This window comes from Aquarana catesbeiana, linkage group LG11 (genome assembly GCF_042186555.1).
Source record: "Aquarana catesbeiana isolate 2022-GZ linkage group LG11, ASM4218655v1, whole genome shotgun sequence".
NCBI classification, from domain to species: Eukaryota; Metazoa; Chordata; class Amphibia; order Anura; family Ranidae; genus Aquarana; species Aquarana catesbeiana.
Genome location: NC_133334.1, coordinates 230,327,001 through 230,354,686, shown reverse-complemented (window position 1 = coordinate 230,354,686; position 27,686 = coordinate 230,327,001). Strand labels below are relative to the sequence as shown.

At 44.1% G+C, this 27,686-nt stretch overlaps 1 protein-coding gene across 2 annotated transcripts in view; it reads right to left on the bottom strand.

Annotated features, from left to right (window-relative positions):
- Positions 1-11,659: 11,659 nt before the first annotated feature.
- Positions 11,660-27,686, bottom strand: part of LOC141112547 (5-hydroxytryptamine receptor 3A-like) — a 76,958-nt gene continuing 60,931 nt past the window's right edge. For both annotated transcript variants that reach the window (XM_073605465.1, XM_073605466.1), the window contains exons 6-9: positions 27,107-27,264; positions 20,554-20,761; positions 14,986-15,189; positions 11,660-13,469 (exon numbers count right to left, since the gene is read on the bottom strand). In XM_073605465.1, coding sequence (XP_073461566.1) covers positions 13,195-13,469; positions 14,986-15,189; positions 20,554-20,761; positions 27,107-27,264 — 845 coding nt within the window. In that variant the 3' untranslated portion in view covers positions 11,660-13,194. The remainder of the gene's footprint in view (positions 13,470-14,985; positions 15,190-20,553; positions 20,762-27,106; positions 27,265-27,686) is intronic.

The following is a 27,686-nucleotide window of genomic DNA, read 5'->3' as shown; positions in this document are numbered from 1 at the left end:
AATTCACTGAAACACAGAGATGTCAGTTTATTAAGCAGTGATAAATTATCACCGCTCAATACACTGACAGACAGCATGGATTAATGTTAATAAAATAACGAGTCCCCCTACATTATCTACATATGTATATACACACTAGGGATGAGCCGAACACCCCCCGGTTCGGTTCGCACCAGAACCTGCGAACGGACCGAAAGTTCGCACGAACGTTAGAACCCCATTGACGTCTATGGGACTCGAACGTTCGAAATCAAAAGTGCTCATTTTAAAGGCTAATTTGCATGGTATTGTCCTAAAAAGGTTTTGGGGACCCGGGTCCTACCCCAGGGGACATGTATCAATGCAAAAAAAACTTTTAAAAACGGCCGTTTTTTCGGGAGCAGTGATTTTAATGATGCTTAAAGTAAAAAAAAAAAAGTGAAATATTCCTTTAAATATCGTACCTGGGGTGTGTCTATAGTAGGCCTGTAAAGTGGCTCGTGTTTCCCGTGTTTAGAACAGTCCCTGCATCAAATGTCATTTTTAAAGGAAAAAATCTCATTTAAAACTGCTTGCGGGTTTAATGTCATGTCGGGTCATGGCAATATGGATGAAAATCAGTGAGACAAACGGCATGGGTACCCCCCAGTCCATTACCAGGCCCTTTGGGTCTTGTATGGATATTAAGGGGAACCCCGCACCCAAATTAAAATAAGGAAAGGCCCTATATACTCTGAACAGCAGTATACAGGCGGTGCAAACAAGACAGGGACTGTAGGTTTGTTGTTAAGTAGAATCTCTTTGTAACTTTGAACGGGTAAATTTTTAAAGCGTTTAGCTCCAGCCAAAAAATCTTTTTTAAGCTTTTTGGAAAACATAGGGAAGGGTTATCACCCCTGTGACATTTGTTTTGCTGTCTTTTCTCCTCTTCAGAAGATTTCACCTCACTTTTTGTCCCAATGAAAAATGTTTTTTGAAAATTTGGGTTTTTTGTGGAACAAGGATTGGAAAGCATCAGTGGAAAGGAGAAATTGTTTTCCCATATTAACTCTTACAGGAGAGAATTTCCCTTCCTAGGGGTAGATTTCATCTCACTTCCTGTTGTCTCCTTCCGTTTGCAAGTAGGAGTCGTTTGTAAGTTAGATGTTTGAAAGTAGGGTCCTGCCCTATATACTCAGCAGAAATTTGGGCCTTAGGTGTTGCTGTGGCCACAACACTGTAAGCCCTCACAGGGCCCTGCTGTGAAATATTAGATCAAGAATTGTAATTACATGCCCCTGTTGAACAGGAGCTGAAAAATTAGGCCTTAGGCACTGGTGCTGGTGCCACAACACTGCAACCCCTTACAGACACTCTAGTTGGAACGCAGGAACGAGCCCTGCTGCAAAGTATTGCATCAAAAATTGTAATTACACGCCCCTGTTAGACAGGGGCAGAAAAATTGGGCCTTAGGCACTGGTGCTGGTGCCACAACACTGCAACCCCTCACAGACACTCTAGTTGGAACGCAGGAACGAGCCCTGCTGCAAAGTATTGCATCAAAAATTGTAATTACACGCCCCTGTTAGACAGGGGCTGAAAAATTGTGCCTTAGGCACTGGTGGTGGCGCCCAGAACCAAAAATGTTCTTACAAGCTATCAGCGTGATGATTGAGGAGGAAGAGGATAATTACTCAGGGATAGTCACTCAGCATCAGCATAGGCAGTCTTTGAAGGGATCTGAGATTTCAAAAAAAATTATTCAGTTACATCAGCATCAGGTGCTTGGTAGCTGGTGGTGATCCAAGACTCATTCATTTTTATGAAGGTCAGCCGATCGACCGAGTCGGTGGACAGACGCACCCTGTGATCGGTTACCACGCCTCCAGCAGCACTGAATGTGCGTTCCGAAAGAACGCTGGATGCAGGACAGGCCAGTAGCTCAATTGCATACTGTGCAAGCTCTGGCCAGTGATCCATCCTCAAGACCCAGTAACCCAGAGGATTTTCGGTGGGAAAGGTGTCCAAGTCTGATCTTGCCCCTAGGTATTCCTGCACCATGTAAAACAGACGCTGGCGATGGTTGCTGGAACCGATCATACCTTGGGGCTGCGGACCAAAAAATTGTCTGAATGCATCGGTCAAACGGCCACCTTCTCCACCACTCCTTCTTTGACTGACCGAAGCCTCAGCAACACGTTGTCCAGAAACAGGAGTTTGTAACCTCCCAGTCTCTGGGAACGCATTGCACAGACCTTTCTGCAAGGCCTCCCGAAGATGTTTCATCCTCTGCTCCCTCTGCGATGGCAAGATAAGGTCCGCAACCTTACCCTTGTAACGTGGATCAAGGAGGGTTGCCAGCCAGTATTGGTCCTTCTCCTTGATACCACGAATATGAGGATCCTTACGCAGGCTTTGCAGGATCAGGGAGGCCATGCAGCGTAGGTTTGCTGAGGCATTCGGTCCGGAGTCCTCTGGGTCACTAAGGACGACAACGTCCGCAGCCACCTCCTCCCAGCCACGTACAAGTCCATGTGTTTCTTGGGACTGATCCCTTAAAGACTGCTGCTGATGCTGAGTGCCAGGCTCCACCTCCATACTGACACAATCTTCCTCCTCCTCCTCCTCCTCGTCCTCTTCCTGTGTGATCGGCGGGCACGCAGGAACACTGTCTGGATAAAGGGGGCCTTGAGAGCTAAGGAAGTCCTCCTCTTCCTGCCTCTGTTCTGCCTCAAGTGCCCTGTCCATTATTCCACGCAGCGTGTGCTCCAACAGGTGGACAAGGGGGACAGTGTCACTGATGCATGCACTGTCACTGCTCACCATCCTCGTGGCCTCCTCGAATGGTGACAGGACAGTGCATGCATCCCTGATCATGGCCCACTGGCGTGGGGAAAAAAAAACAAGCTCCCCTGACCCTGTCCTGGTGCCATAGTCGCACAGGTACTCATTGATGGCCCTCTGCTGCGTGTGCAGCCGCTGCAGCATGGCCAACGTTGAGTTCCACCTGGTGGGCATGTCACAGATTAGGCGGTTCTTGGGCAGGTTAAACTCCCTTTGGAGGTCCGTCAGCCGAGCACTGGCATTATATGACCGGCGGAAATGCACACAGACTTTCCTGGCCTGCCTCAGGACATCCTGTAAGCCCGGGTACCTGCCCAAGAACCGCTGCACCACCAAGTTAAGGACGTGAGCCAAACAGGGCACATGGGTCATTTGTCCCTGTCGGAGGGCAGAGAGGAGGTTGGTGCCATTGTTGCAAACCACCATTCCTGCCTTAAGTTGGCGTGGCGTCAACCACCTCTGAACCTGCCCCTGCAGAGCTGACAGAACCTCTGCCCCAGTGTGGCTCCTGTCCCCCAAGCACACCAGCTCAAGCACCGCATGGCATCTTTTGGCCTGCGTACTTGCGTAGCCCCTTGAACGACTACAGAGCACCGCTGGTTCCGAGGAAGAGGCCATGGAGGAAGAAGAAGAGGAGGGGGTGGAGGAGAGTGGTGTGTCACAATCAGCATTTTGGAGGCGTGGTGGCGGAACAACCTCCAACACTACTGCACCTTGTCCTGCATCTTTCCCAGCTGCCAGCAGAGTCACCCAATGTGCTGTGAAACTTAGGTAACGTCCCTGTCCATGCCTGCTGGACCATGAGTCAGCGGTAATATGCACCTTACCGCTGACCGCCCTGTCCAGCGAGGCATGGACATTGCCTTCCACATGCCGGTAGAGAGCCGGAATCGCCTTCCGCGAGAAAAAGTGGCGTTTGGGTACCTGCCACTGAGGAACCGCACATTCCACAAACTCACGGAAGGGGGCAGAGTCTACCAACTGAAAAGGCAGCAGTTGAAGTGCTAGCAATTTTGCCAAGCTAGCATTCAACCGCTGGGCATGTGGATGGCTGGGAGCAAACTTCTTTCGGCGGTGCAGCAGCTGGGGCAGGGAAATTTGCCTGGTACAATCTGACGTCGGTGTACCAAAAGCAGATTGCCCACAAGTACTTGGCTGTGACACACCTAATTCTACACCTTCATTCCTCTCACTGCAGGTCTCAGAGAGGACTGGAGGTCTAGTGGGGTTGGAAATCTCAGCTGATGAGGAGCAAGGAGAGATCCTCTTTGTTCTTTGGTGTGGGTCTTTTAGATACGCTTGCCAATGAACTGCATGGCAGGTCAACATATGTCTGGTCAAGCATGTGGTACCCAAGCGGGAGATGTTTTGGCCACGTGAGATACGCTTGAGACATATGTTGCAAATAGCAGCGGTGCGATCTGATGCACTCGTCTCAAAAAAGGCCCACACCAAAGAACTTTTTGAATAACGCACAGAGACTGCAGCGCCCTGCACATGTGGAGCTTTGGGGTGTGATGCAGTCAATGTGCTGCCCTTAGGCTGGCCCCTGGAGGGCATCCTGCCTCGTTGGTGATGTGCCGCCTCCTCCTCCTCCTCCTCCTCTCTCCTATCAGGCACCCACGTTGAGTCAGTGACCTCATCATCCCCTCCCTCCTCATCACTGGAGCAAACCTGGCAGTATGCTGCAGCAGGGGGAGCATGACTGCCAGATTGCTGTCCTTCTTGGGCACCCCCTCTGTCCGTGCTCATGTTACTGCCTTCATCGAGCTCAGTATCATCATCAGAGCCTTCCAAACGCTGGGCATCCTCCTGGAGCATGTACCCAACACTGTGGTCAAACAGTTCGAGGGAATCCTCATGAGGACATGGTGGAGCTAGGGAAGGAGTCACTGATGACATTGAGCTGAGGGAAGAGGCCGCTGCTTTGCCAGACAAAGCACCCTGGGCATGGGTGAGAGAGGATGAGGAGGATGAGGACGGCTTGGTCATCCACTCGACCAAGTCTTCCGCATGTTGCGGCTCAACACGGCCAGCTGCCGAAAAAAAGGCCCAGCGTGTCCCATGGCCACGTGCTGATGAGGATGCACCGTCTTCACGACCAGCACTAGACACAGAGCCTGCTTGCCCTCTCTTATTGGCTTGTGACTGTCTGCCTCTCCTTCTTGGCCTTCCAGACATACTAATGGCCTGTAGCTGCACTAAGCTGGGATAGAACACCAGTAATTTTCTTCAGGTAGCTTTATATACTGTAACCAGACAAGCCTGCCTGTCAGTAGGAAGATAACAGGAACGGATCTAGCTGAACACTGTGAGCAGGACGCACTGTACTAAATGTAAATAGTCTAGCTGCCTGACCGTGGTACTAATAGGATCAAATAGAACACCAGTAATTTTCTTCAGGTAGCTTTATATACTGTAACCAGACAAGCCTGCCTGTCAGTAGGAAGATAACAGGAACGGATCTAGCTGAACACTGTGAGAAGGACGCACTGTACTAAATGTAAATAGTCTAGCTGCCTGATACTAATAGGATCAAATAGAACACCAGTAATTTTCTTTAAATGTAAATAGTCTAGCTGCCTGACCGTGGTACTAATAGGATCAAATAGAACACCAGTAATTTTCTTCAGGTAGCTTTATATACTGTAACCAGACAAGCCTGCCTGTCAGTAGGAAGATAACAGGAACGGATCTAGCTGAACACTGTGAGCAGGACGCACTGTACTAAATGTAAATAGTCTAGCTGCCTGACCGTGGTACTAATAGGATCAAATAGAACACCAGTAATTTTCTTCAGGTAGCTTTATATACTGTAACCAGACAAGCCTGCCTGTCAGTAGGAAGATAACAGGAACGGATCTAGCTGAACACTGTGAGCAGGACGCACTGTACTAAATGTAAATAGTCTAGCTGCCTGACCGTGGTACTAATAGGATCAAATAGAACACCAGTAATTTTCTTCAGGTAGCTTTATATACTGTAACCAGACAAGCCTGCCTGTCAGTAGGAAGATAACAGGAACGGATCTAGCTGAACACTGTGAGCAGGACGCACTGCACTAAATGTAAATAGTCTAGAAGATAACAGGAACGGATCTAGCTAAACTGAATACAGTGTATATATATATATGCAACACCTGGGATGCATATATATACACAATACACTCTAAGTGCAGCTAACTGACTGACTGTTCTGCCTAATCTATCTAACTCAAATCAAATGACACTGTCTGTCTCTCTCTCTCTCTCAATGAACGCCGGAACACACACTACACAGGGCCGCCGTGTAGGCGGCCTTATATAGTGTGGGGCGTGTACTAAATCCCCTGAGCCCTAATTGGCCAAAGCCTCCTTGGCTTTGGCCAATTATGGCTCTCTGTTCAGGCGGCGCTGTGATTGGCCAAGCATGCGGGTCATAGTGCATGCTTGGCCAATCATCAGCAAGCAATGCACTGCCATGCCGCAGTGAATTATGGGCCGTGACGCGCCACACGAATTTGGCGCGAACGGCCCATATCGTTCGCAATTCGGCGAACGGGCGAACAGCCGATGTTCGAGTCGAACATGGGTTCGACTCGAACACGAAGCTCATCCCTAATACACACACACACATTATATATACATGTATATACACACACATTTTATATATATATATATATATATATATATATATATATACATATACACATTATATATATATATATATATATATATATATATATATATATACACATAAATATGACAGGGGGACATGGTTACAGTGTTGGGGGGTGTGAACGAGGCATAAGGAAGTTAAAAATCTTCCTCCTTCCCCTTCATATCCCCCCAGATTTCCTCTTCACTCCCCGCTTCTCCACCTCTGAGCTGGTGAATCGAGGAGTGTGAATTCTGACACAGATCGCCAGTGAAGCGGTGAGATCACCGCTTCATAAACTGGCCGTTACTGTGTCATTCAATGAGGATTCTCCATGTGCAGAGATCATCGGCGGGAGAACAAGTTCAAACACTTCTCCCCCTGATTATCTCTGTTTCATAAACTGTTTATAGACTGTGATCAGCGGCGATCCTGGGGATCACTGCTGATCACTGCTTCATAAACGGACACCACAGAGCGAGCCTGACAAGCATGGAATCAGGTACGTGCTCTTGACAGCCCCCGGTGGCGATTTTAGGCATGACAACATTTTACTTAAAGGAAAAAACCCATAAGAATTAGAAAATTCCTTAGGAATCTCCACTTACCTTATCCAGCTGCAGGGTTCTGTGGTAAACCAGACAGACATAATCTTCTCCACTCATGGTGGGCTCTGTTTAAAAAAACCTTCAGGGACCAGGGCCCCTTTTTATCAGGGGATCCACACCCCTGGACTCGTAAAGCACCCCGCCAGGAAATATAGCTGAAAAAAGCAAGCTCTGGATCCCGGGGTCCAGCTCTCTAAAAAGAGAAGCATTACAGGCAAAACCTCGTTTCTTCTGACACGAGGCCCGGGTACCATTTAATTCGGCCTAAAAAGACACTTTGAATGGATCCCGTTGCATAGCTTGCCCCAGCAAAGGAATATTCCAGTAGAGCTCAGCACAGCACATCTTTACTCGTGACCAACACCTAAGACACTGGCGATAAAACTGAGGTACTCCCAGTAAGGGGAGGGGTTATATAGGGAGCTAAACTTCCTGTCTAGGGTGTGCCAGTGTCCATCATCTAAAGGTGCCTATATAACCCATACAGTAATTACTGTGGCTCTGTGTCCCATGATGTACGATAAAGAAATGTCATATATACAGTATCTCACAAAAGTGAGTACACCCCTCACATTTTTGTAAATATTTTATTATACCTTTTCATGTGATAACACTGAAGAAATGACACATTGCTACAATGTAAAGTAGTGAGTGTACAGCTTGTATAACAGTGTAAATTTGCTGTCCCCTCAAAATAACTCTCAACACACATCCATTAATCGGTGGCGGCCCGTCCATAGGGGGCGCCGGGGCGCCTGGGCTCTCCCCCCCCCCCCCCTCCAGGCAGCAAAAAAAAAAAGTCAAAAAAAAAAAAAAAGCCCTTTAAAAAAAAAAAAGGAAAAAAAAGGTCCTTAAGTGCACTGTGTTCGGACGCCAAACACAGTGCGACGCCGGACACAGTGCACTTATGGGAAGCGCCACGTCTATGCAATCACGAGATTGCAGACGTGGCGCTGCATTTGCAAGCGTTTAGCCCGCCTTGTGGCGTTTTCTGAAGCGCCGAGTAGCTTCCGCCCGGCCATAGTAATACATAATACAGGCACTGGGCGGAAGCTACTTGGCACTTCAGATTTGATTGACATCTGCCCTGACTCAGATGTCACTTCCTGCCTCGCTCTCTCATTGCGCCCGAGAGAGGAAACAGGAAGAATGCTGGTGCCAGTGTGAGGAGGAGGACACCGCAGGAGACCCAAGGTAAGTACCGCTGTGTGGAGAATGGGGGGGACAGAGGCTACATTTGGGGGGGGACAGAGGCTGTATTGGGGGGGACAGGCAGTATTTTGGGGGGGGACAGAGGCTGCATTTTGGGGGGGGCAGAGGCTGCATTTTGGGGGGGACAGAGACTGCATTTTGGGGGGCAGAGGCTGTATTGGGGGGGGACAGAGGCTGTATTTGAGGGGGGGACAGAGGCTGTATTTTGGGGGGGGACAGAGGCTGCATTTTGGGGGGGACAGAGGCTGCATTTTGGGGGGACAGAGGCTGTATTTGGGGGGGGGACAGAGGCTGTATTTGGGAGGGGCAGAGGCTGTATTTGGGGGGGGACAGAGGCTGTATTTGGGGGGGACAGAGGCTGCATTTTGGGGGGACAGAGGCTGCATTTTGGTGGGGGACAGAGGCTGCATTTTGGGGGGGGACAGAGGCTGAATTTTGGGGGGGGACAGAGGCTGCATTTGGGGGGCAGAGGCTGCATGGGGGGGGCAGAGGCTGTATTGGGGGGACAGAGGCTGTATTGGGGGGAGCAGAGGCTGTATTGGAGGGGACAGAGGCTGTACTTGGGGGGGCCAGAGGCTGTATTTGGGGGGGGACAGAGGCTGTATTGGGGGGACAGAGGCTGTATTTGGGGGGGACAGAGGCTGCATTTTGGGGGGGGACAGAGGCTGCATTTTGGGGGGGGCAGAGGCTGCATTTGGGGGGGGCAGAGGCTGCATTTGGGGGGACAGAGGCTGCATTTTATGTGACAGAGGCTGCATTTGATGTGACACAGGCTGCATGTAAGGAGGGACTCCGCTGGGGGCACCTGATGTAAGGACGGACTGCTGGGGACGCCTGATGGCATCTGGTTGTAGGCGACGTGACTAGTGACACACTCGGGGCTCCCACTGATTCTGCATTATGGTGAGTTGAATGATTTAATGTTATATTACAATGTAATAATAGAAATAATGTGCTTTGTTTGGAGTATCTTTATCTGCTGATTGTTAAACTTTCTAGAATACACATATTTCTATTGCTGTGTAGGATCTAGGCCTGCTGTCCCTCTCTCCCTCTCCCTCCATCCCTCGTTCAACCACACCACCTTAGAGCCACGCCCACTATTTCCCTGAAACCACGCTCATTTTCACCAAGTGGGAGGGGTCAAAAAGGAAGGGCGGGGACTGGCGCCCCCCCCATCCTAAAACTTCACCAGCCGCCACTGCACCCAATCCTCCCCCCGGGATAGTAGCAATAGATGTTGGCAATTCGGCTTCTCTTAGTTCGGCCGACCACGGCACTCGAGCCTGGGTCGATTTAGCTTCCAAGTCCCTAAAATCGTTCTTTAAAACACTCTATCTGCCTCTGACTTTGTCATTGGTGCTAACGTGCACCATGACAGCCGGGTCTTCCCCAGCACCTCCCAGTAATCTGTCCACCAGATCCGTGATGTGTCGAACCCAAGCGCCCAGTAGAAAACATACATTTCGACGCTTCAGGTCTTTGTTACAGATTTTTCTGTCCTTCTAAGAATTGAGTCCCCTACCACCAGAATCTGTCTTTCCTTTCCCTTCACTCCCCCCCCCCCACTCTCACTGGAGGAGTTCTTCCCCCAGCAGCTAGGAGAGTCCCTCAGCTCCAGCAGTGCTGGTCCCTGACTGGTTTCACCAATGTCACTCAATGGAGCGTAATTATTGGGATGCTCCTGCCCTGGATCGACCTCCCTGGCACTTCCCCCTCTACCCTTCCTGATTGTCACCCATCTGCTATTTTCTAGTGCCTGCACCTTTTTGTGTCCACCCACCTCTGCGCTGGCCCCTGCCGCCCTCGATCGGATGATCAAGGAATGCATACATGCCCCAAGATGTACACAGAGTTGCATCTCCACACATACCGGGCATCTTACCTACTAATTTAATGAGGATTGGGGATTATACCCTGTCCAAATTACCTAACAACTAACTCTGTGATTTATTGCTACCATTGTTTGCTTTGCAGGTATGCCATTCAGCTGCAGCACTGATTTATTTATTTTGACAGCAACAGGGTTTGCTCTCACAATACGTAAATCAGTAACTCCAGCAGGTGTTCACCACCACAGTTAAAAAAAGAGCATATATGCCAAAGCATAGGGGCAGGGGTGGACATTAGGGGCGGATTGCCCCTATGCTTTGGCATATGTTTTTATTTACTTTCTTCATCAACATCGATGTGAATGGAGGAATCTGTTAGGTTCTTTTTTTTCGCTCAACCCATGGGTTGAACGAAAAAAAGAGAAAGGTGCATGTATGTCCATCATTAGAAGTGGGTGGATGCAGGGCGGTATTCTAAAAGTTGGCATACCACCAATGGAGAAATCTGTTAGGTTCTCTTTTTTTATTTAACCCACAGGCTGCATGAAAAAAAAAACAGAACAATTACAATATATGCCCAACAAGGACCATACTGGTATGTTGCTGGACTTTTAGTGGTTATACCAGAATGATGCCTGCAGGTTTAGGTATCATCTTGGTATCCTTTTTTTCATCCAGCAGTCGGCTTTCATGTAAAAGCAATCCTAGCTAATTAGCCCCTAGACTGCTTTTACAAGCAGTGGGAGGGAACGTCCCCCCACTCTCGCTGTCTTCCATGGTTTTCTCGGGCTCTCCTGTACCGCCAGGGAACCCGAGAATGCAGCAGGTGGTTCTCCCAAGTGACCATAGAGCTGATCAGAGACTAAAATGGCTCCAATCATCTCTATGGCCTAAGAAACCAGAAGCTACGAGAATTTAATGACTTCGATTTCGCCGGATATAAACAACGCTATTGGGAAATTGGGAAAGCATCTGATCACACAAATCTTGATGTGGTCAGATGCTTTAAGGGCTGAGGAGAGATCTAGAGTCCAATAGACCCCACATTTTTCAAAAAAGAGTACCTGTCACTACATATTGCTATCATATTAGCTATTTACAGTCCCTGTGATAACAATAAAAACATTTTCCCCAAAAATGTAGTTTGAAAGACCATTGCGCAAATACTGTGTGCCATAAAATATTGCAACGATCACCATTTTAATCTCTAGGTTCTCTGCTAAAAAAATATATAGATAGATATAGATATATTATCTACATCTACAGTATATCTATAGATATATATATATATACAAAGTATATAGGAAATGACTGTGTGCAACATAAAACATTTATAAAGGTTCATGTGAAACTTAAAAAATGTTTTTATTACATTGTAAATACTAATAAATAAACATATACATATAAATCAATGCATCAATAAACATTTTACATATTCCCTAACTTGAATTTAAACAGAATGTTGATTTTCACTAGGCACATAATTAAAGTGGCTCTGTAGGCAGAAGGTTTTTTAACCATTTGGGTGCAGTCCCCCCCCCCCCCAAAGTATGGTTTAGGAGATATTCCCTTTGCATGCAGCCGCTAAAGTCAGCAGCGCATGTGCTGTGCAGGCCCATCTGAAGGTCCAGCAGACGCTGCCGGACCTTGCCGGGAAGAAAACTCCCACGTGCACGAGCGGGAGTGAAGTCATCGCGGCTCCGACCACTCACAGCGCCCCCGGAAGACACACCGAGGGCAAAATGTCAGCTCCCTCGGTGTGGACCGGGTGAGATACCAACGCCTCGTTCTAAGGTAAGTATTTCATAATGAGCTAGTATGCACTGCATACTAGCTCATTATGCCCTTGCCTTACAGGTTTTTGTAATTTTTTTTTGTTCCGGCGGATATACAACCGCTTTAAGCCTATTATATTTATGTTTCTTTCCTTCTAACAATTTCAGAAAAATAACTTCAGATCTAATAACTGAGATTTAGGAGGGATCACTATTATGATTGGGACTGAAAACTTGGAGGGGATCACTATTATGATGGGATCCAAAATTTGGGAAGGATCACTATTATGATGGAAACAGAAATTACGGGGAAAACTATGTTCTAGAATGTGATCCAGTGGTAATTTTATTGAAAGCTAACAATCTTTTATAGGCATACATGATTTCTGTTATTGTGAAGAAATCTATCCAGAATGGTATGAACCTTCGTTTTGCGTTGTGTACCTTCTGCCTTTAGAACCACATTAAATGTCCATAGTCTGACTTAAAATTAGAGTTTCTGTCCCCAAAACCATGGGATACTGTACTACTAAATACAAAAAATACTAACATATGTTTAAGTGGAATGGTACTAGATAATGAGCAATGAGGAAGTTCTCTCCAGCAGGAACACACACAACAATAAAAAATGAGAGATTCCAAACTTGCTTACCCGGAAAAAAAATTAGGTTTTTGATCAAAAAAGGTTTTGGCCAAAGATACATTTTAAAGCGGGGGTCCACCTATCTATCGTTTTTTTTTTTTTTAGTTTATTCACAAACTTTTCTTCTCAGCATTACATACTCACATATTGTGTGTAATATGTCCGCCTGTGTCAGATTTCGTCGGAAAGAATAACTTATATTATTCACTGCAGGCGGTTTCCATCTTCATTGTGGGCATTTGAAGCCCACAAGCATTTATTTCCTGGATGTGGTGAATGCTGTGCTCCCAGCATTCACCGCTCATTACCGCACATGCTCAGTGGCATCCTGGGAAGCCTGAGACTAGCTCCCAGGAGTCTGGGAGAGGCTAGAAACACGCCTACTCCCACGGGAGGAGAACCAGGAAGTGCAAAGAAGAATAGAAAAATAAAAGGTAATTACGGCGATTTCAATTTTTTTAAACGGCATGTCAGCATCTAGGCAAGGAAGAGAATACATACAGATATTGTTCAAAATTTGGGTGGAACCCCGCTTTAAATAGCTAATTTTTAAATACACACATTTGTGGATGAACCCCTGTCTAGGGAGATTCAGGGACGGTCCTGGTTATCTTCTGATATGTAATTATCCTTTACCACACCTTATCCTTCAGGTGAACAGCATCCAGGGTTTTAGGCTGGAATTGTTACATTGCCCACACAAGGACCACTATAACGACAATAATGACCACAATGAGGAGGTAAAGGATGAGGATGAACCTGTCCAAGACAAAAGCCACCAGATTCCACTCAGATTTTGCCTCTTCCTCTTTTTTAGAGACGATAAGATGTCTTCGAACCATGAGCAGTTCCAATAGCAATCTTTTAAGTAGTTTAATCTCTGCGCTCCCTTTGACATTTTTTGAGAGATGCTTGTTGGTTTCCTTCTCTGATTCAGTGAGTGCCAGATTTTCATCTGAAGCTAAAGAAAATGTGTTAATATTAGTATTGTAGGTTTTATTCAAATCTTCCAACAATTGCATAGCCTTTACATCTCAAGACATGTTGGTGTTAATCAGCCACTCACAATAAATTATTCACATTCACAAAAAGACTGTCAGGACCTGGATCTGAACCCAAGACCTCTGCTGTATATGGCTGCATCTCCTCTTGCTGAGATTCCTGTGATGCTGGACAGCTCCATGTCTGATTCCTTGAACAAACTCACTTTCTATCTTGTTTCTGGAGAACCTTGAACTCCTTGCTCCTTCCATGAACTTCCTATTTAAGACATGCCTTTGTACTTCCTGTTTGTCAGATTATTGTGCTCTCTTCTAGTCAATATTTTGCTCCTTATGCTTCTGCTGCCATTCACATTTCTATTATCATTCGACCTCTAACTTGTTCCTCGACTTTGCTTCTGCTTGATCACAACCGTCAAACCTTTGGCTTGTTCCTTGAATACACTTCTGCTTGATCCCAACCTGCAACCACTTGTTGTCAACCTTCAACTTGTTTACCAACTTCGCTTCTAATTGATCCCTACTTGCTACATCTGCTACTGCAACCTGGCTTTTTCACCTCCTGGTGGGGAGATCCTGAGGACTGCAACCTGGCACTAGCACACAGCAAATCCCATCTCTACCATCAGGAGCTCTGGTGAAGACTGGTTAGTGTTTAGACACTAAGGGGTTGATTTACTAAAGGCAAAACAACTGTGCATTTTGCAAAGTGCAGTTGCACTCTGCAAGTGCAGCTTAGTAAATGAGGTAAAGCTTCACTTTGCAAAAAATATCCAATCCTGAGCAAGGAAAATGAAAAAACTGCATTTTTGCTTGCACATGATTGGATGATGGAAGTCGGCAGAGCTTTTGCTCATTTACTAAGCTCTGGAGCAACTGCATTTTGCAAAGTGCACAGTCTTTTTGTTCTTAGTAAATCCTCCCCTATGTCTTTGGTGAGCCTCCGTCATCCACCAGGGGAATTAGCTCATGTATTTATCCTGCTGGTTTCTGGGTGAGCCTTTCCTTTGCTATAGCCACTGGCCTCCAAGCATGACCCCTGATTGTGACACTGCCAGGTATATAGTACCATTAAAACCATTAAGACCCCAATTAATTCACCACATAACTAAGTATGTCTTTCCCCCTTCCCCTAAACATCCAAGGACACCACTACAGCAGTATAACAAGACCCAGAATTGATTGTGTGGTTACAAACAAATCTCAATTCTTCTTAATTTACAAAGCTCTAACACAAGATATGGACCCTAATTTTAGCCATGTGACTAGCATTTTCAAATCTTTTTGTACTCAGATAAAAAAAAAACTAATTGTCACCTTTTAAGAATCAGTATCCTTATCCTGGTGTGTCAGCTTTTTGACCTGAGCCTACTGCCAGTCATTTTTACACAGTTTTGGGGATTTTGTTAAAAGTCCTGAAAACTCTACATAAAGTTTATTCCTAACCAAAGCAATAATAAAATGAAATACCTTTACCTTTGTTACTGCTCCCAATAACAATGGAGTCCAAATCCTTCTTTATATTAATTCTAAGGACAAACGCCAGTCGTTTTAGAACCCAGAGCTTTATAAATTCTGGTACATCTGGCCGCACAGAAGAAAGGTGCAACATGTATGATATGAAGATAGAGTCAATAATACTAATGATCATAATGAGCAGACATATCATACAGAAAACACCTGAAAAAAGGACAAAGAAAATATATCTATTTATTTAGTTAATTTATTTTTAAAGTTTAAAGTGGTTTTAAAGACAGAAGACTTCTTACCTCAATGCATTGTCTGCATTAAGGTGAAAAAACATTCTGTGTGCAGATCCAACCCCGCCACCCTTTATACTACTTTATTGATGTCGATCAAGCACTGTGCATGAGAGCAGCATCGGCTCAGACACAGCAGTGGTAGCCATTGGCTCCTGCTGCTGTCAATCACAGCTTGTGAAGAGGGAATAGGAGGCAGGGTCAAGCCGCACTGTGTGTGTCACTGAACAAACAGAGCGTGGCTCGGGAGTGACTGCATGAGTGCCCCCATAGCAAGCTGCTTGCTATGGGGGCACTCAGCAGAGGGGAGAAGACAGGAGTGCCAGCAGAGGATCCTGAGAAGAGGGGATGTTCTGTATAAAACATTGTACAGAGCAGGTAAGTGTACCGTGTTTTTTAGCTTAAAAAATTACCTTTACAATCACTTTAAAGTTTAATGTGGGGGATTAGGAATTAGATCCTAAACAGGGATTACTGGAAATTCTGGTCAAATTTGTAACATATAATGCACTATATATATATATATATATATATATATATATATATATATATATATATATATATATATATATATATTTATTTATTTATTTCCACTGAGTGGCATTCATCTCAATGCAAAATCGTTGAGGAAAAAAAGTGATATGTCTAAGGCTGGCCATACATTATATAATTTTCTTGTACAATTTCACTTTGGATTTAAAAAATAAAATAAGGTCAAGCCTAATCACTTTCAACTTGTATGCAGTCAGGCAGGCCCCTGCACTACATAGTTGAAGATAAATCAAAAGGAAATTGAATACAAAAGTTGTATAATATATGACCAGCTTTATCAGTTATATGATGCATTACTAGCACAAGCTGTTATATTAACATTTGTGCTTTCTTTTTGTTTTGTTTTTAGGTGAGTTAGGAAATCTCCTATTGAAAAACGCAAAATGCACCTGGCATATGCATCAACTGCAACCTGCATAGGTCTAAAACTGGTGCATCTGTGCAGCCAATCAGCTTGTGCAATTGGGCTTTGACAAAAAAAACTGAAAGCTGAATGGTTTCTATGGAGAGCTGCGCCATATTTAGCACAGTTTTAGTAAATCCCCGACTGTGTCTACTAAAAACTTCTTACCTTTATTCTAAGAAAGATATAGATATCTCTGTAGCATTTTTGAGCTTTTATTAAGCCCTGGTTCACATTGGTGCATTTTAACATGTGATTTGACATGTCAAATTGCATGTCAAACCGGGGCAATTTCCGGCAATGGCACCGTCCTAATCGGTGAGATCTTGCATTTGAGGCACCGCACCGATTACAAAAAGCATTTTCTGTACTACTTTTTTTGGGATTTCGGGGTGCGATTTCCGTTGACATCTGTGCAGAAACCCGCACAGATGTCTGTGAAATCGCCATTGAAATCAGGACTGACATGCGGGAGTCCACTGTAGTCCACTATGGTACAAATTTGTGGGCCTTACAACACTGCTTAGGGTTTTACTTGCATAATAAATCTGTTTTGCTTAAGAAAAAGAACAAAGTGAATGCAGTGTGAGTTATGTTATATATAGAAGTGTCACTGTACATCACAAAGAAACTCTCACAAAAATTACAATTTAAGAATATGGTGAATACAAGAAATAGGGATAGTCAAAACGCAAATCAAAATAAGTGACTTGTCTCAGACTGTCCACAGGGGAATAGATTAAAATGGCAGCAAGTAGGTGAATTCTGGCAGTAGAATCCAATTATGTGAATTGATATATGTTGTGAAAATCTGTGCTAGCGACCAAGACAAACAGCAGCTGCGCACTATAACCTAGATACCAGCCACAATGACAATATAAAAATAAAGTGCAGCGCTAAAAAATAGAGTGCAATCTGTACAGTATATATAATTAATGAAAAAAATCACAAATTCTGATTAAAGTGCAATTAGTGCCATCAATCGTGCGTGCCAAATGAGAAATTTAAATATAGGGACTAAAATTTGTCTCAAACATATGTAACAGTAATATATATATATATGTATATATATATATATATATATATATATATATATATATATATATATATATATATATGCAACAAAAAAGTTCATATGAAACTAAAGTCCATGGGAAGAATCCATAGAGAGAAGTGTGTTGAAAATGATGATTAAACACCCAGCGGTGTAACTAGGGTTGCCACCTTTTCTTCAAGCCAAACCCAAACACTTTAGCAGCGCACGGCATGGCACCCCAACCTCGGCACAATTTTGCCGCTATTGTCACCCAACAAATAGCGGCAAAATCGTGCAAACAGAATCGTGGGATGCCTGTCACCCAAAAGAAGTTTTGCTCAGCGATTGGGGTGCCATTATCTCCACCCCCTCCTATTACAAATCTTCTTCCCCTACCAGCACAAATCCTCCTCCCTCAATACCCCCATGGCAGCCGAAAGGGGGTACCACTGGGCCTCCTGTAGGGGCCCCAGCACACAGGGGGACCCGGACAGCAGGGGGATCGGAGCAGCGGCCGGGGGGGGCAATTACAGAGGAGTCAAAACAGAGAAAGAGGCAGCAGGCAGCTGCTGGTGCGGTAGTTTTTAATAAATTAAATGTTTAAAAACAATCCACTCACTCTCCATGTCAGAGCGGTAGGCATGTCAGTCTGTGAAGTCCGCTGCCCCATTCTCCCGATCCACGCTGCTGTTATCACTGAATTGCTGGAGGAAACAGAGAGCCCCTGGAAACTCATGTGAACTCTGATGATGGAGACGTGGTTAACCTCCTTAGCGGTATTCCCGATCTGGCTCGGGGTGGAATTTCAGAACCAAAAGCGGCAACCCCGAGCCAGACTTGGGATTGCATCGCAGGATCCAGGAAGAGCTTACTTACCGTGTCCCCTGGATCCTGCGATGTCTCCCCGCAGTGTGAGCGGCTCATCCTCCGCTCGATTCATCACGGAGCCGAGCTCCGTTCCGTGCGAGCGTTGTGACGCACAGGGATGGAGAACGGCGCCAAATTCGAAAAGTGAAACACACACTATACATACAGTACACTGTAATCTTACTGATTACATTACTGTATGAAATTATTTCACATCCCTTTTGTCCCTAGTGGTTTGTCTAGTGCCCTGTATGCAGTTTTATATTATAAATACTGTTCTTGCCTGGAAACTTGAGATTGTCCATAGCAACCAAAACCGTCCATTTACATCAAAAGTGGTTTTAGATCAGCTAGAAAACAGCGATAATAGATTAGAATCACTCGCAGACTTGAGCGATAGTGATTTGTGGGGAGATCCGTCATCAAACACTGAAAAGTAATGACAGCGACAATTCTGCAACTGAGCAAATTTCAGTGTTTTTGATTTGATTACATTATTGAATAATTCTTCTTCTTATTATATTATTATTTGGTATAATTATTTATAGTTATTTATTATATTATAATTTATGATTTCATTTTTGAAACTTTATCATACCCGGGATGTCTACTAGACTCTGGTTTGGACAGATTTAAGTGAGTTATTCCTAAGAATTACAGTATAGTACAATATAAAACGCCAAATTTCCATGCAAAATAATGGTACAGTTTTTAGCACCAAAAGTCTGAAATAATCATACCACCAGGGAGGTTAAGCCTCCGGAACGCTCTGATTGGTCGCAGCGTCCCAGGCTATCTGACAGCTCACTGCAATTTCCCCGCGGCTCTGTATCCTTGGCTTCCTCCAGCAATTCAGTGATTATGGCAGCGTGGATCGGAGGGGAGAATGAGGCAGCAGACTTCACAGACTGACATGCCTACCACTCTGACATGGAGAGTGAGTGGATTGTTTTTGAACATTCAATTTATTAAAAATTACTGCACCAGCAGCTGCCTGTCGCCTCTCTCTCTAACTTATGTTTTTACTCCTGTGCCCCCGCCCACCGCTCCGATCCCTCTGCTGTCTGTGTCCCCCTGTGTGCTGGGACCCCTACAGGAGGCCCTGTGGTACCCCCTGTTAGCGGCACTGGTGTCCGGGTCTCAGGCAGAGGGAAACCTGGGCACAGCATTCTAAACCCGTACTGTCTGGGTCAAAACCGGACAGCTAGCAACCCTACATGTAAGACCCATCACCAAAAAGCTAAAAATGGAGGCTTACCAGAAAGCCAGCGACCCCCCTTAGGCAGGTCATGCAGCTCTTGATTGGATCTATGATCCACTGAAGGAAAGCCAGGATGTCCACTCCACTCCGGCATTGTGGTCCATTGATGGTCATTTGATATCACTTCTGGATCTATTGAGAGCCTTCTGGTACCAACTTCAGCCACCTGGGTGGACATCTGGGCTTCCCTTCAGTGGATCATAGATCCAATCAAGCGCTGTATGTCCTCCCTGAGTAAGTGGGGGTCACTGGCTTTCTGGTAAGCCTCCGTTTTTAGCTTTTTGGTGATGGGTGTTACACAGCCGGCCGGGTGTTTAATCATAATTTTCAAAACACTTCTCTCTATGGATTCTTTGCATGGACTTTAGTCTCATATTAACTTTTTTTTTGCATGGATTTGCACTTTTCTTTAGCCCGGGTTCACACTATATCGGGCTGCGGATCGCACAGGAGCACTGTGCGTCCCTGTTCCCCGTTTCAGGGACAAATCAGGGCCGATTCTATGCCTGAATTCGGCCCTGAAACGGAGCCAAAGACACACAGCGTTTTTGTGCAGTGCGCTCCGCAGCCGCCCCGGAGATATGTGACCCTGCTCCATAAGGAGCCAGTCACATTCTCCTGCTATGCGAATTAGATGTGCGGAAACGCACATCTAATTCGCATAGGTGTGAACCCGGGCTTATATATCACACTGTTACATATGTCACTATGGCACTAATTGCACTTTAATCAGAATTTGTTAATTTTTTATTAAAGGGGTTGTAAACTTCAACTTTGTTCCAAGTTGGAACACGGACACAACCCCAATCTAGGATACAATGCAGGCACCTCGGAGTTGTGTGTACCGTGGGGGCTGGACATGTCTATGCTCCACCTCAAAGGGTGTACTGCGGAAGTTGGACATAGACGGTTTGGCATTTTGTTAATAAGAATTTTTGAATTGAAAAACTATACATTATCCCATAAAAAGGGAGACTGATCGTCTTGTTTTTGTCCATTCTTGCTTCTTTTTGTATCCAACATCGTATAAGATATCCATATAGTCTTTATTAGATGTAAAACAAATGGAGTGTAAACAAGTAGTCTATTATGTAATGAGAATTCATAAAGAGAATGAGAAGACGTTATACAATTGCCCATCTACTTATGTCTTTGTCAGACGTACCCAGTATAGGTGGATTGTCTGTGTTTGGCAGGAAATCATTTAGAATCAATAGAAGCACAGAGAAGCCAAGCACAATCGTTATCTTAAATCCTAGGCGCTCTCCACCCTCCATGGGAATAAACATACTTGATACGTCTACCACCACAAGCAAACAGGCCGGTATAATAAGATTGATGACATATAGAATGGGAGCTCTCCTTATAAGGACCTGCAAACAGAAAATCAAATACTCACTACATTTGAAGAAACAGTACTAGCTGATGGTAATATAAGGCTAACAATGGTAAAGTTACATGTCAAAAGCAGTTCAAGTTTGCTTACTATGCTGCCTGCTTAAGAACTACACCTTTAAAATGCAACATTTCAAGATACAAGCATCCTATTTTCTCCAATGCAAAGGTAGGTTGGAGTCAGTATTGTAGGAACAAGATGATGATATAAAATAAATGGGTCCTCCGTGTGGAAGCAATACAGGCTTACCGGAACCGTTGGACTCAGAGAGACGTATGTCACCTGAGTCAATAACGCTTGTGTTGCCACCAGGCAATGAAGTGGGGTTTCACAGTGGAACGTTGTGGAATCCAGATGTTTGTTCTAGGACTCTCGACAAACCTCTTTCGCATGTAACCCGGTCTCGTAGTGGCCCATATAAGGTAAAAGAAGTAGCCACATAGTGTAATAACGTTTTAAAAATAAATTTATTAAAAAGTAGAACACTTACATTCTCCGTATTGAAAAAGCGCTTATAAATAAAATTGTGGCAGGCAGTGGAGTCTCCACTTTTACCTTATATGGGCCACTACAAGACCGGGTTACATGCAAAAGAGGTTTGTCGAGAGTCCTAGAACAAACATCTGGATTCCACAACATTCCACTGTGAAACCCCACTTCATTGCCTGGTGGCAACACAAGCGTTATTGACTCAGGTGACATACGTCTCTCTGAGTCCAACGGTTCCTGTAAGCCTGTATTGCTTCCACACGGAGGACCCATTTATTTTATATGACTTCTTCTCAGTTTGCTATTTCACGTGGTGTAGAACACCACCATCTATATTGGAATTTTTATTGTGTCTTCAGATTTTATATGTAATAGGTGCCTATTGGAATTCACTCTCAATGTTTTTTGAAATACATAGGTTAGGAATAATGGTTTTATATATTGATTTTTTGTAATTTTAATAATTCTCATCCCAATCAGCGCTACACTATATACACCTGCATTATTTACCAATTTTCTTGATTGTTGTGTGAGCTGCTAATTTACCGAGTAAGCGCAGTGTTTTTGGAGATTTTTTTACTAGGAACAAGATGACACAGATTATCACTAAAGTGGCCTAATGGCCCGTACACACGATCCGAATATCATACGAAAACAGTCGTCCGAGGAAAGATCGTACGATATTCGGATCGTGTGTACACTACTTTTGACAGCCGATCACGACTGTTCATCCGATATTATTCGATTGGACATACACGAAAATTTTCCTCGTACGATGCCAGATCGTACAATTTTCGTTTACTCAATATAGTTGTCGTCCGAAAATACAATACAAATACATTACAACACATGACATCACTTCCGATTTTTTGTCTATCGTACGAGAATTTTCGTGACTTTATTTAGCTATTCAATTTCTACTTGTGACTATTAAGCGAGAATGGTCGTACGATCGGTCGTACGATATTCGGAACGTGTGTACGAAGGCATAAGGGTGACCCTAATACTTAACCTTTAAAAGAGATGTATGTGGTTTATTTTTATTTTTTTAAGAGTCATGCTTACCTAGCTGGATGCAACATCGGTCTGATGCTGCATCTGTCCCCCGCTGGCTCTAAGACTGAGAACCGAACGATCAAACACCACTGATCACTCTGTTCTCAGAGCTCCGTGAGCAGAGAGCTGGTGACTGTCAGTCACCGCCTCTCTGCTCTGCCCTTCCCCCCTATGCTCACTGGAGTGCTGGGCTGTGGAGGGGGTGGGACCAGCTGGCTTTAGCTCTCAGCAGCTTGCTAAGAGGCAGAACAAGGTGCCGGTCCAGGGTTGTGGGAGGATTCCGACCATATTGTTCGATATTTCCCCAGCCTGGACTGGCTCTGTGACGTCAGCCGACAGCTGAAAACGGGTCACAGGAGTGCAGAACAAACTGCACTCCTGTGATCCACAGGGGAAGTATAGCCAATCAAACTTCTTTAAAGCTAAACTCTGGGGAAAATCCAAAGTGCCTTCCCTTCCCCTTAGGGTTAAATGTTTGTTTTTGTCTATAGGAACAATAAAAAACTGTTTTACTTTAAGAGGAACAGTCAAGGAAGCTGCCATCTTACCCTCTTTTTGATCTGCATGTTACCATGCTGCTGCACATAAGCTATGACATCAGCCATTTGATGGCCTAACAGTTTGGTTGTGAGCTAACATAAGCACACTTGTAGACAGGTCCCAGTCGTGACTGAATCACCCACATTCTCTTCCAGGGACTGCCTATACCAGGGCTTGTTCAGGCTTGTTCAGGCCTAGTAGGAGTGTCCATCGAGGAGGTAGCAAAGAATATATTAAGTCCTTATACAGTCTCTCTGCACTAAGCTCCACCCCAAGCTCATATATGATTCTGCCAGCAAGGATATGAAATCATTCCCTTTTCTGAAAAGTTTTTATAGAGGAAACCTTCTTAAAGGGGCAACAATGTAACCTTTCTACACACGAGTAACTAGGCATGTCCTAAATGCAACTGTTTTGGGAAACCATTAAACCTGTGGGTTTATTTTCACTTTAACTTATCCCTCGCTTACCTGGCACCCGACGTTTCTTCTGTTCTCCAGGCCCTTGACATCTTCACTTAAAATGCAGGACTGCTAGTTCAGCATTGTGTGTGAAAATGTCAGAGTGCCTGTGATCGATGTGGCTTACTGGCTTCAGATGACCAGTGGCATGGGGGAAGCTTGCGGGAACATGGGATACGCAGCCTTTCTTTAACTCACAATAATAATAAAAACATATAGTCAGCATCGCCTATTGAATTCTCCAAATATTCCTCTTCACATGGTCAAGCAGAATCTGTGATAACTAAAGTGTTTGAAGGGGATCTAACAAATATTCTAGCAGAATTATATCTCCTTGTTAGAGCCCCAGAAGCAAAACAAGCTGGCAGGTAACAAACAGAACCTACAAGAATACTTTCATAGACTTTTTTTGGAGAGGGGATTTACTAGACATGTGCATTTGTTTTAGTCCGAATGCATTTTCGTCCGAATTTCAGGTATTTTTGTTATCATTTTAACAAAGGATAAGGAAAGTGCAGAGTCCGAAAAACGAAAGATCCGACATAAACAAATGCTTTATTTTCGTTTTCGTTGCTACAACAGTTCGATATAGATAGGAGATTCGACATGATGATGACAATAACAATCTGTGTCCATCAAACCTGTGGTCGAATGTGCCTAACCTTAACTCTATTAGTCCAAGATTATTCTACATAGAGAGAAAAGATTCGACATAGAGAGAAAAGATTCGACGTAGGGGAGGAAAGATAAATAAAAATAATGATGATGATGAATGTTATTGGCTGATTGTAATCAAAGAGGAGGAGCAGTAAAATAGCTAGAACTAAGTACACACGTATTTTGGCTTATGGTGTCTGTTGAAAGTTCTAAGAAGATTCGACGGAGCAGGTAAACTATACGGCGTCTTACAGTTTAGCTGCTCTGTCGAATCTTCTTTGAACATTCGACAGACACCATAAGCCTTCAATGACAGATTCGACCTTAATTTGGATTTTCGGACAAATGCAATTTTTAACGAAAAAGGAAATAAATAAAAATGAATTTCGGGAGTAACTAAATAAATTTATTTTTCGGATGAAAACGAAATTCCGAAACGAAATATTTCAGTGTGCACATGTCTAGGATTTACTAAAACTGGAGAGTGCACAATATGAGACAGCTGTGCATGGTAGCCAATCAGCTTCTAACTTCAGCTTATTCAATTAAGCTTTGCCCAAAAAAAAAAAACCTGGAAGCTGATTGATTTCTATGCAAAGCTGCTACATATTTTGCACTCTCCAGTTTTAGTAAATCAACCCTTTTGGGACCCATATCAAAATATTATATCAACAACATGTACTGTACATATACAGTATACGGTATAATATACACTATATTACCAAAAGTATTGGGATGCCTGCCTTTACACGCACACGAACAAAGCAAGGCCCATAAAGACCCGGATGAGCAAGTTTGGGGTGGAGGAACTTGACTGGCCTGCACAGTCCTGACCTCAACCTGATAGAACACCTTTGGGATGAATTAGAGCGGAGACTGCGAGCCAGGCCTTCTTGTTCAACATCCGTGCCTGGCCTCACAAATGCGCTACTGGAAGAATGGTCAAACATTCCCATAGACACACTCCTAAACCTTGTGGACAGCCTTCCCAGTTATACCTGCAAAGGGTAGGCAAACTCAATATTGTACCCTACAGACTAAGACTAGGATGCCATTAAAGTTCATGTGCGTGTAAAAGCAGGCATCCCAATACTTTTGGTAATAGAGTGTGTATATATATATATATATATATATATATATATATATATATATATTTATGCAGTATCTCACAAAAGTGAGTACACCCCTCACGTTTTTATAAATATTTTATTAAATCTTTTCATGTGACAACACTGAAGAAATGACACTTTGCTACAATGTAAAGTAGTGAGTGTACAGCTTGTATAACAGTGTAAATTTGCTGTCCCCTCAAAATAACTCAACACACAGCCATTAAATCGCTGGCAACAAAAGTGAGTACACCCCTAAGTGAAAATGTCCAAATTGGGACCAAAGTGTCAATATTTTGTGTGACCACCATTATTTTCCAGCACTGCTGTAACCCTCTTGGGCATGGAGTTGACCATAGCTTCATAGGTTGCCACTGAAGTCCTCTTCCACTCCTCCATGATGACATCACGAAGCTGGTGGATGTTGGAGACCTTGAGCTCCTCCACCTTCCGTTGTGGGATGCCCCACAGATGCTCAATAGGGTTTAGGTCTGGAGACATGCTTGGCCAGTCCATCACCTTTGCCCTCAGCTTCTTTAGCAAGGCAATGGTCATCTTGAAGGTGTGTTTGGGGTCATTATCATGTTGGAATACTGCCCTGCGGCCCAGTGAGGGGATCATGCTCTGCTTCAGTATGTCACAGTACATGTCAGCATTAATAAAGCCCTTAATGAACTGTAGCTCCCCAGTGCTGGTAGCACTGATGCAGCCCCAGACCATGACACTCCCACCACCATGCTTAACCGTAGGCAAGACACACTTGTCTTTGTACTCTTCACCTGGTTCCCGCAACACACGCTTGACACCATCTGAACCAAATAAGTTTATCTTGGTCTCATCAGACCACAAGTCATGGTTCCAGTAATCCATGTCCTTAATCTGCTTGTCTTCAGCAAACTGTTTGCAGTCTTTCTTGAGCATCATCTGTAGAAGAGGCTTCCTTCTGGGACGACAGCCATGCAGACCAATTTGATGCAGTGTGCGACATATGGTCTGGGCACTGACAGGCCGACCCCCCCACCCCTTCAACCTCTGCAGCAATGCTGGCAGCACTCATACATCTATTTCCTAAAGACAACCTCTGGATATGACGCTGAGCACGTGCACTCAACTTCTTTGGTCGACCATGGCGAGGCCTGTTCTGAGTGGAACCTGTCCTGTTAAACAGCTGTATGGTCTTGGCCACCGTGCTGCAGCTCAGTTTCAGGGTCTTGGCAATCTTCTTATAGCCTAGGCCAGTGATGGCGAACCTTGGCACCCTAGATGTTTTGGAACTACATTTCCCATGATGCTTAACCACACTGCAGCACACATAAGCATCAGGGGAAATGTAGTTCCAAAACATCTGGAGTGCCCAGGTTTGCCATCACTGGCCTAGGCCATCTTTATGTAGAGTAACAATTCTCTTTTTCAGATCCTCAGAGAGTTCTTTGCATGAGGTGCCATGTTGAACTTGCAGTGACCAGTATGAGAGAGAGCGATAACACCAAATTTAAAACACTTGCTCCCCATTCACACCTGAGCCCGTGTAACACCAACTAGTCACATGACACCAGGGAGGGAAAATGGCTAATTGGGTCCAAATTGGACATTTTCACTGAGGAGTGTACTCACTTTTGTTGCCAGTGGTTTAGACATTAATGGCTGTGTGTTGACTTATTTTGAGGGGACAGCAAATGTAAACTGTTATACAAGCTGTACACTCACTACTTTACATTGCAGTGTCAACAAGTGTCATTTCTTCAGTGTTGTCACATGAAAAGATATAATAAAATATTTACAAAAATGTGAGGGGTGTATTCGCTTCTGTGAGATACTGTGTATATATATATATATATATATATATATATATATATATATATATATATATATATATATATATATATATATATATATATATATAAAGCCATTTGCTATGGTGCTTTTAAAAAAAAAATACTACAGTTATAACAAGTAAGAACATGTAAGTGAGAACAATGACTAGATTTACAATAAATAAGTTGGTGTTACCTGATAAATGACTTTACTCCATTCCACCCCATATTTAGAAACATTTAAATGCATAACATCTACTTGCGTAAGATCCCATTCTGACTTTGAAAATTGTTCTTTTGACAATTGAGTTACTTTTTCAGCATTAGAAATGGGAATCAACTGCACATCAATAACTGGGGGAAGAGAAGACATGTAACTAAAATAAATTATATGCTTTCAACCACGTATAGGTGATCGTGTAAAGTGCACTTCCACCATATAGACATAGGCAGATAAATACGGTATATCTGAAACATTTGGATAGACACCATCTACATGCCATACTGCCAACAGACTGCCAAAAAGGCTGCCATTTTGTTCTGATCTTCCACTTTACGTTCTTTTATTGAGTGTGTCTGTTTGGTATGTCCCCTTTTGTGGGGAAAAAAAAATAGCATATAAAAATAACTAATATAGCATATGCAATTTTCTACTGTAATTTGATTTTATTACACATGACCTTTCTTTTTCAATCTGCAGTGCTGTAATTTTACATAAAATTCAATGCAATAGGGCAACCTTTAGGCATTCTGTAAACCGTTGGTGTACAGAACTT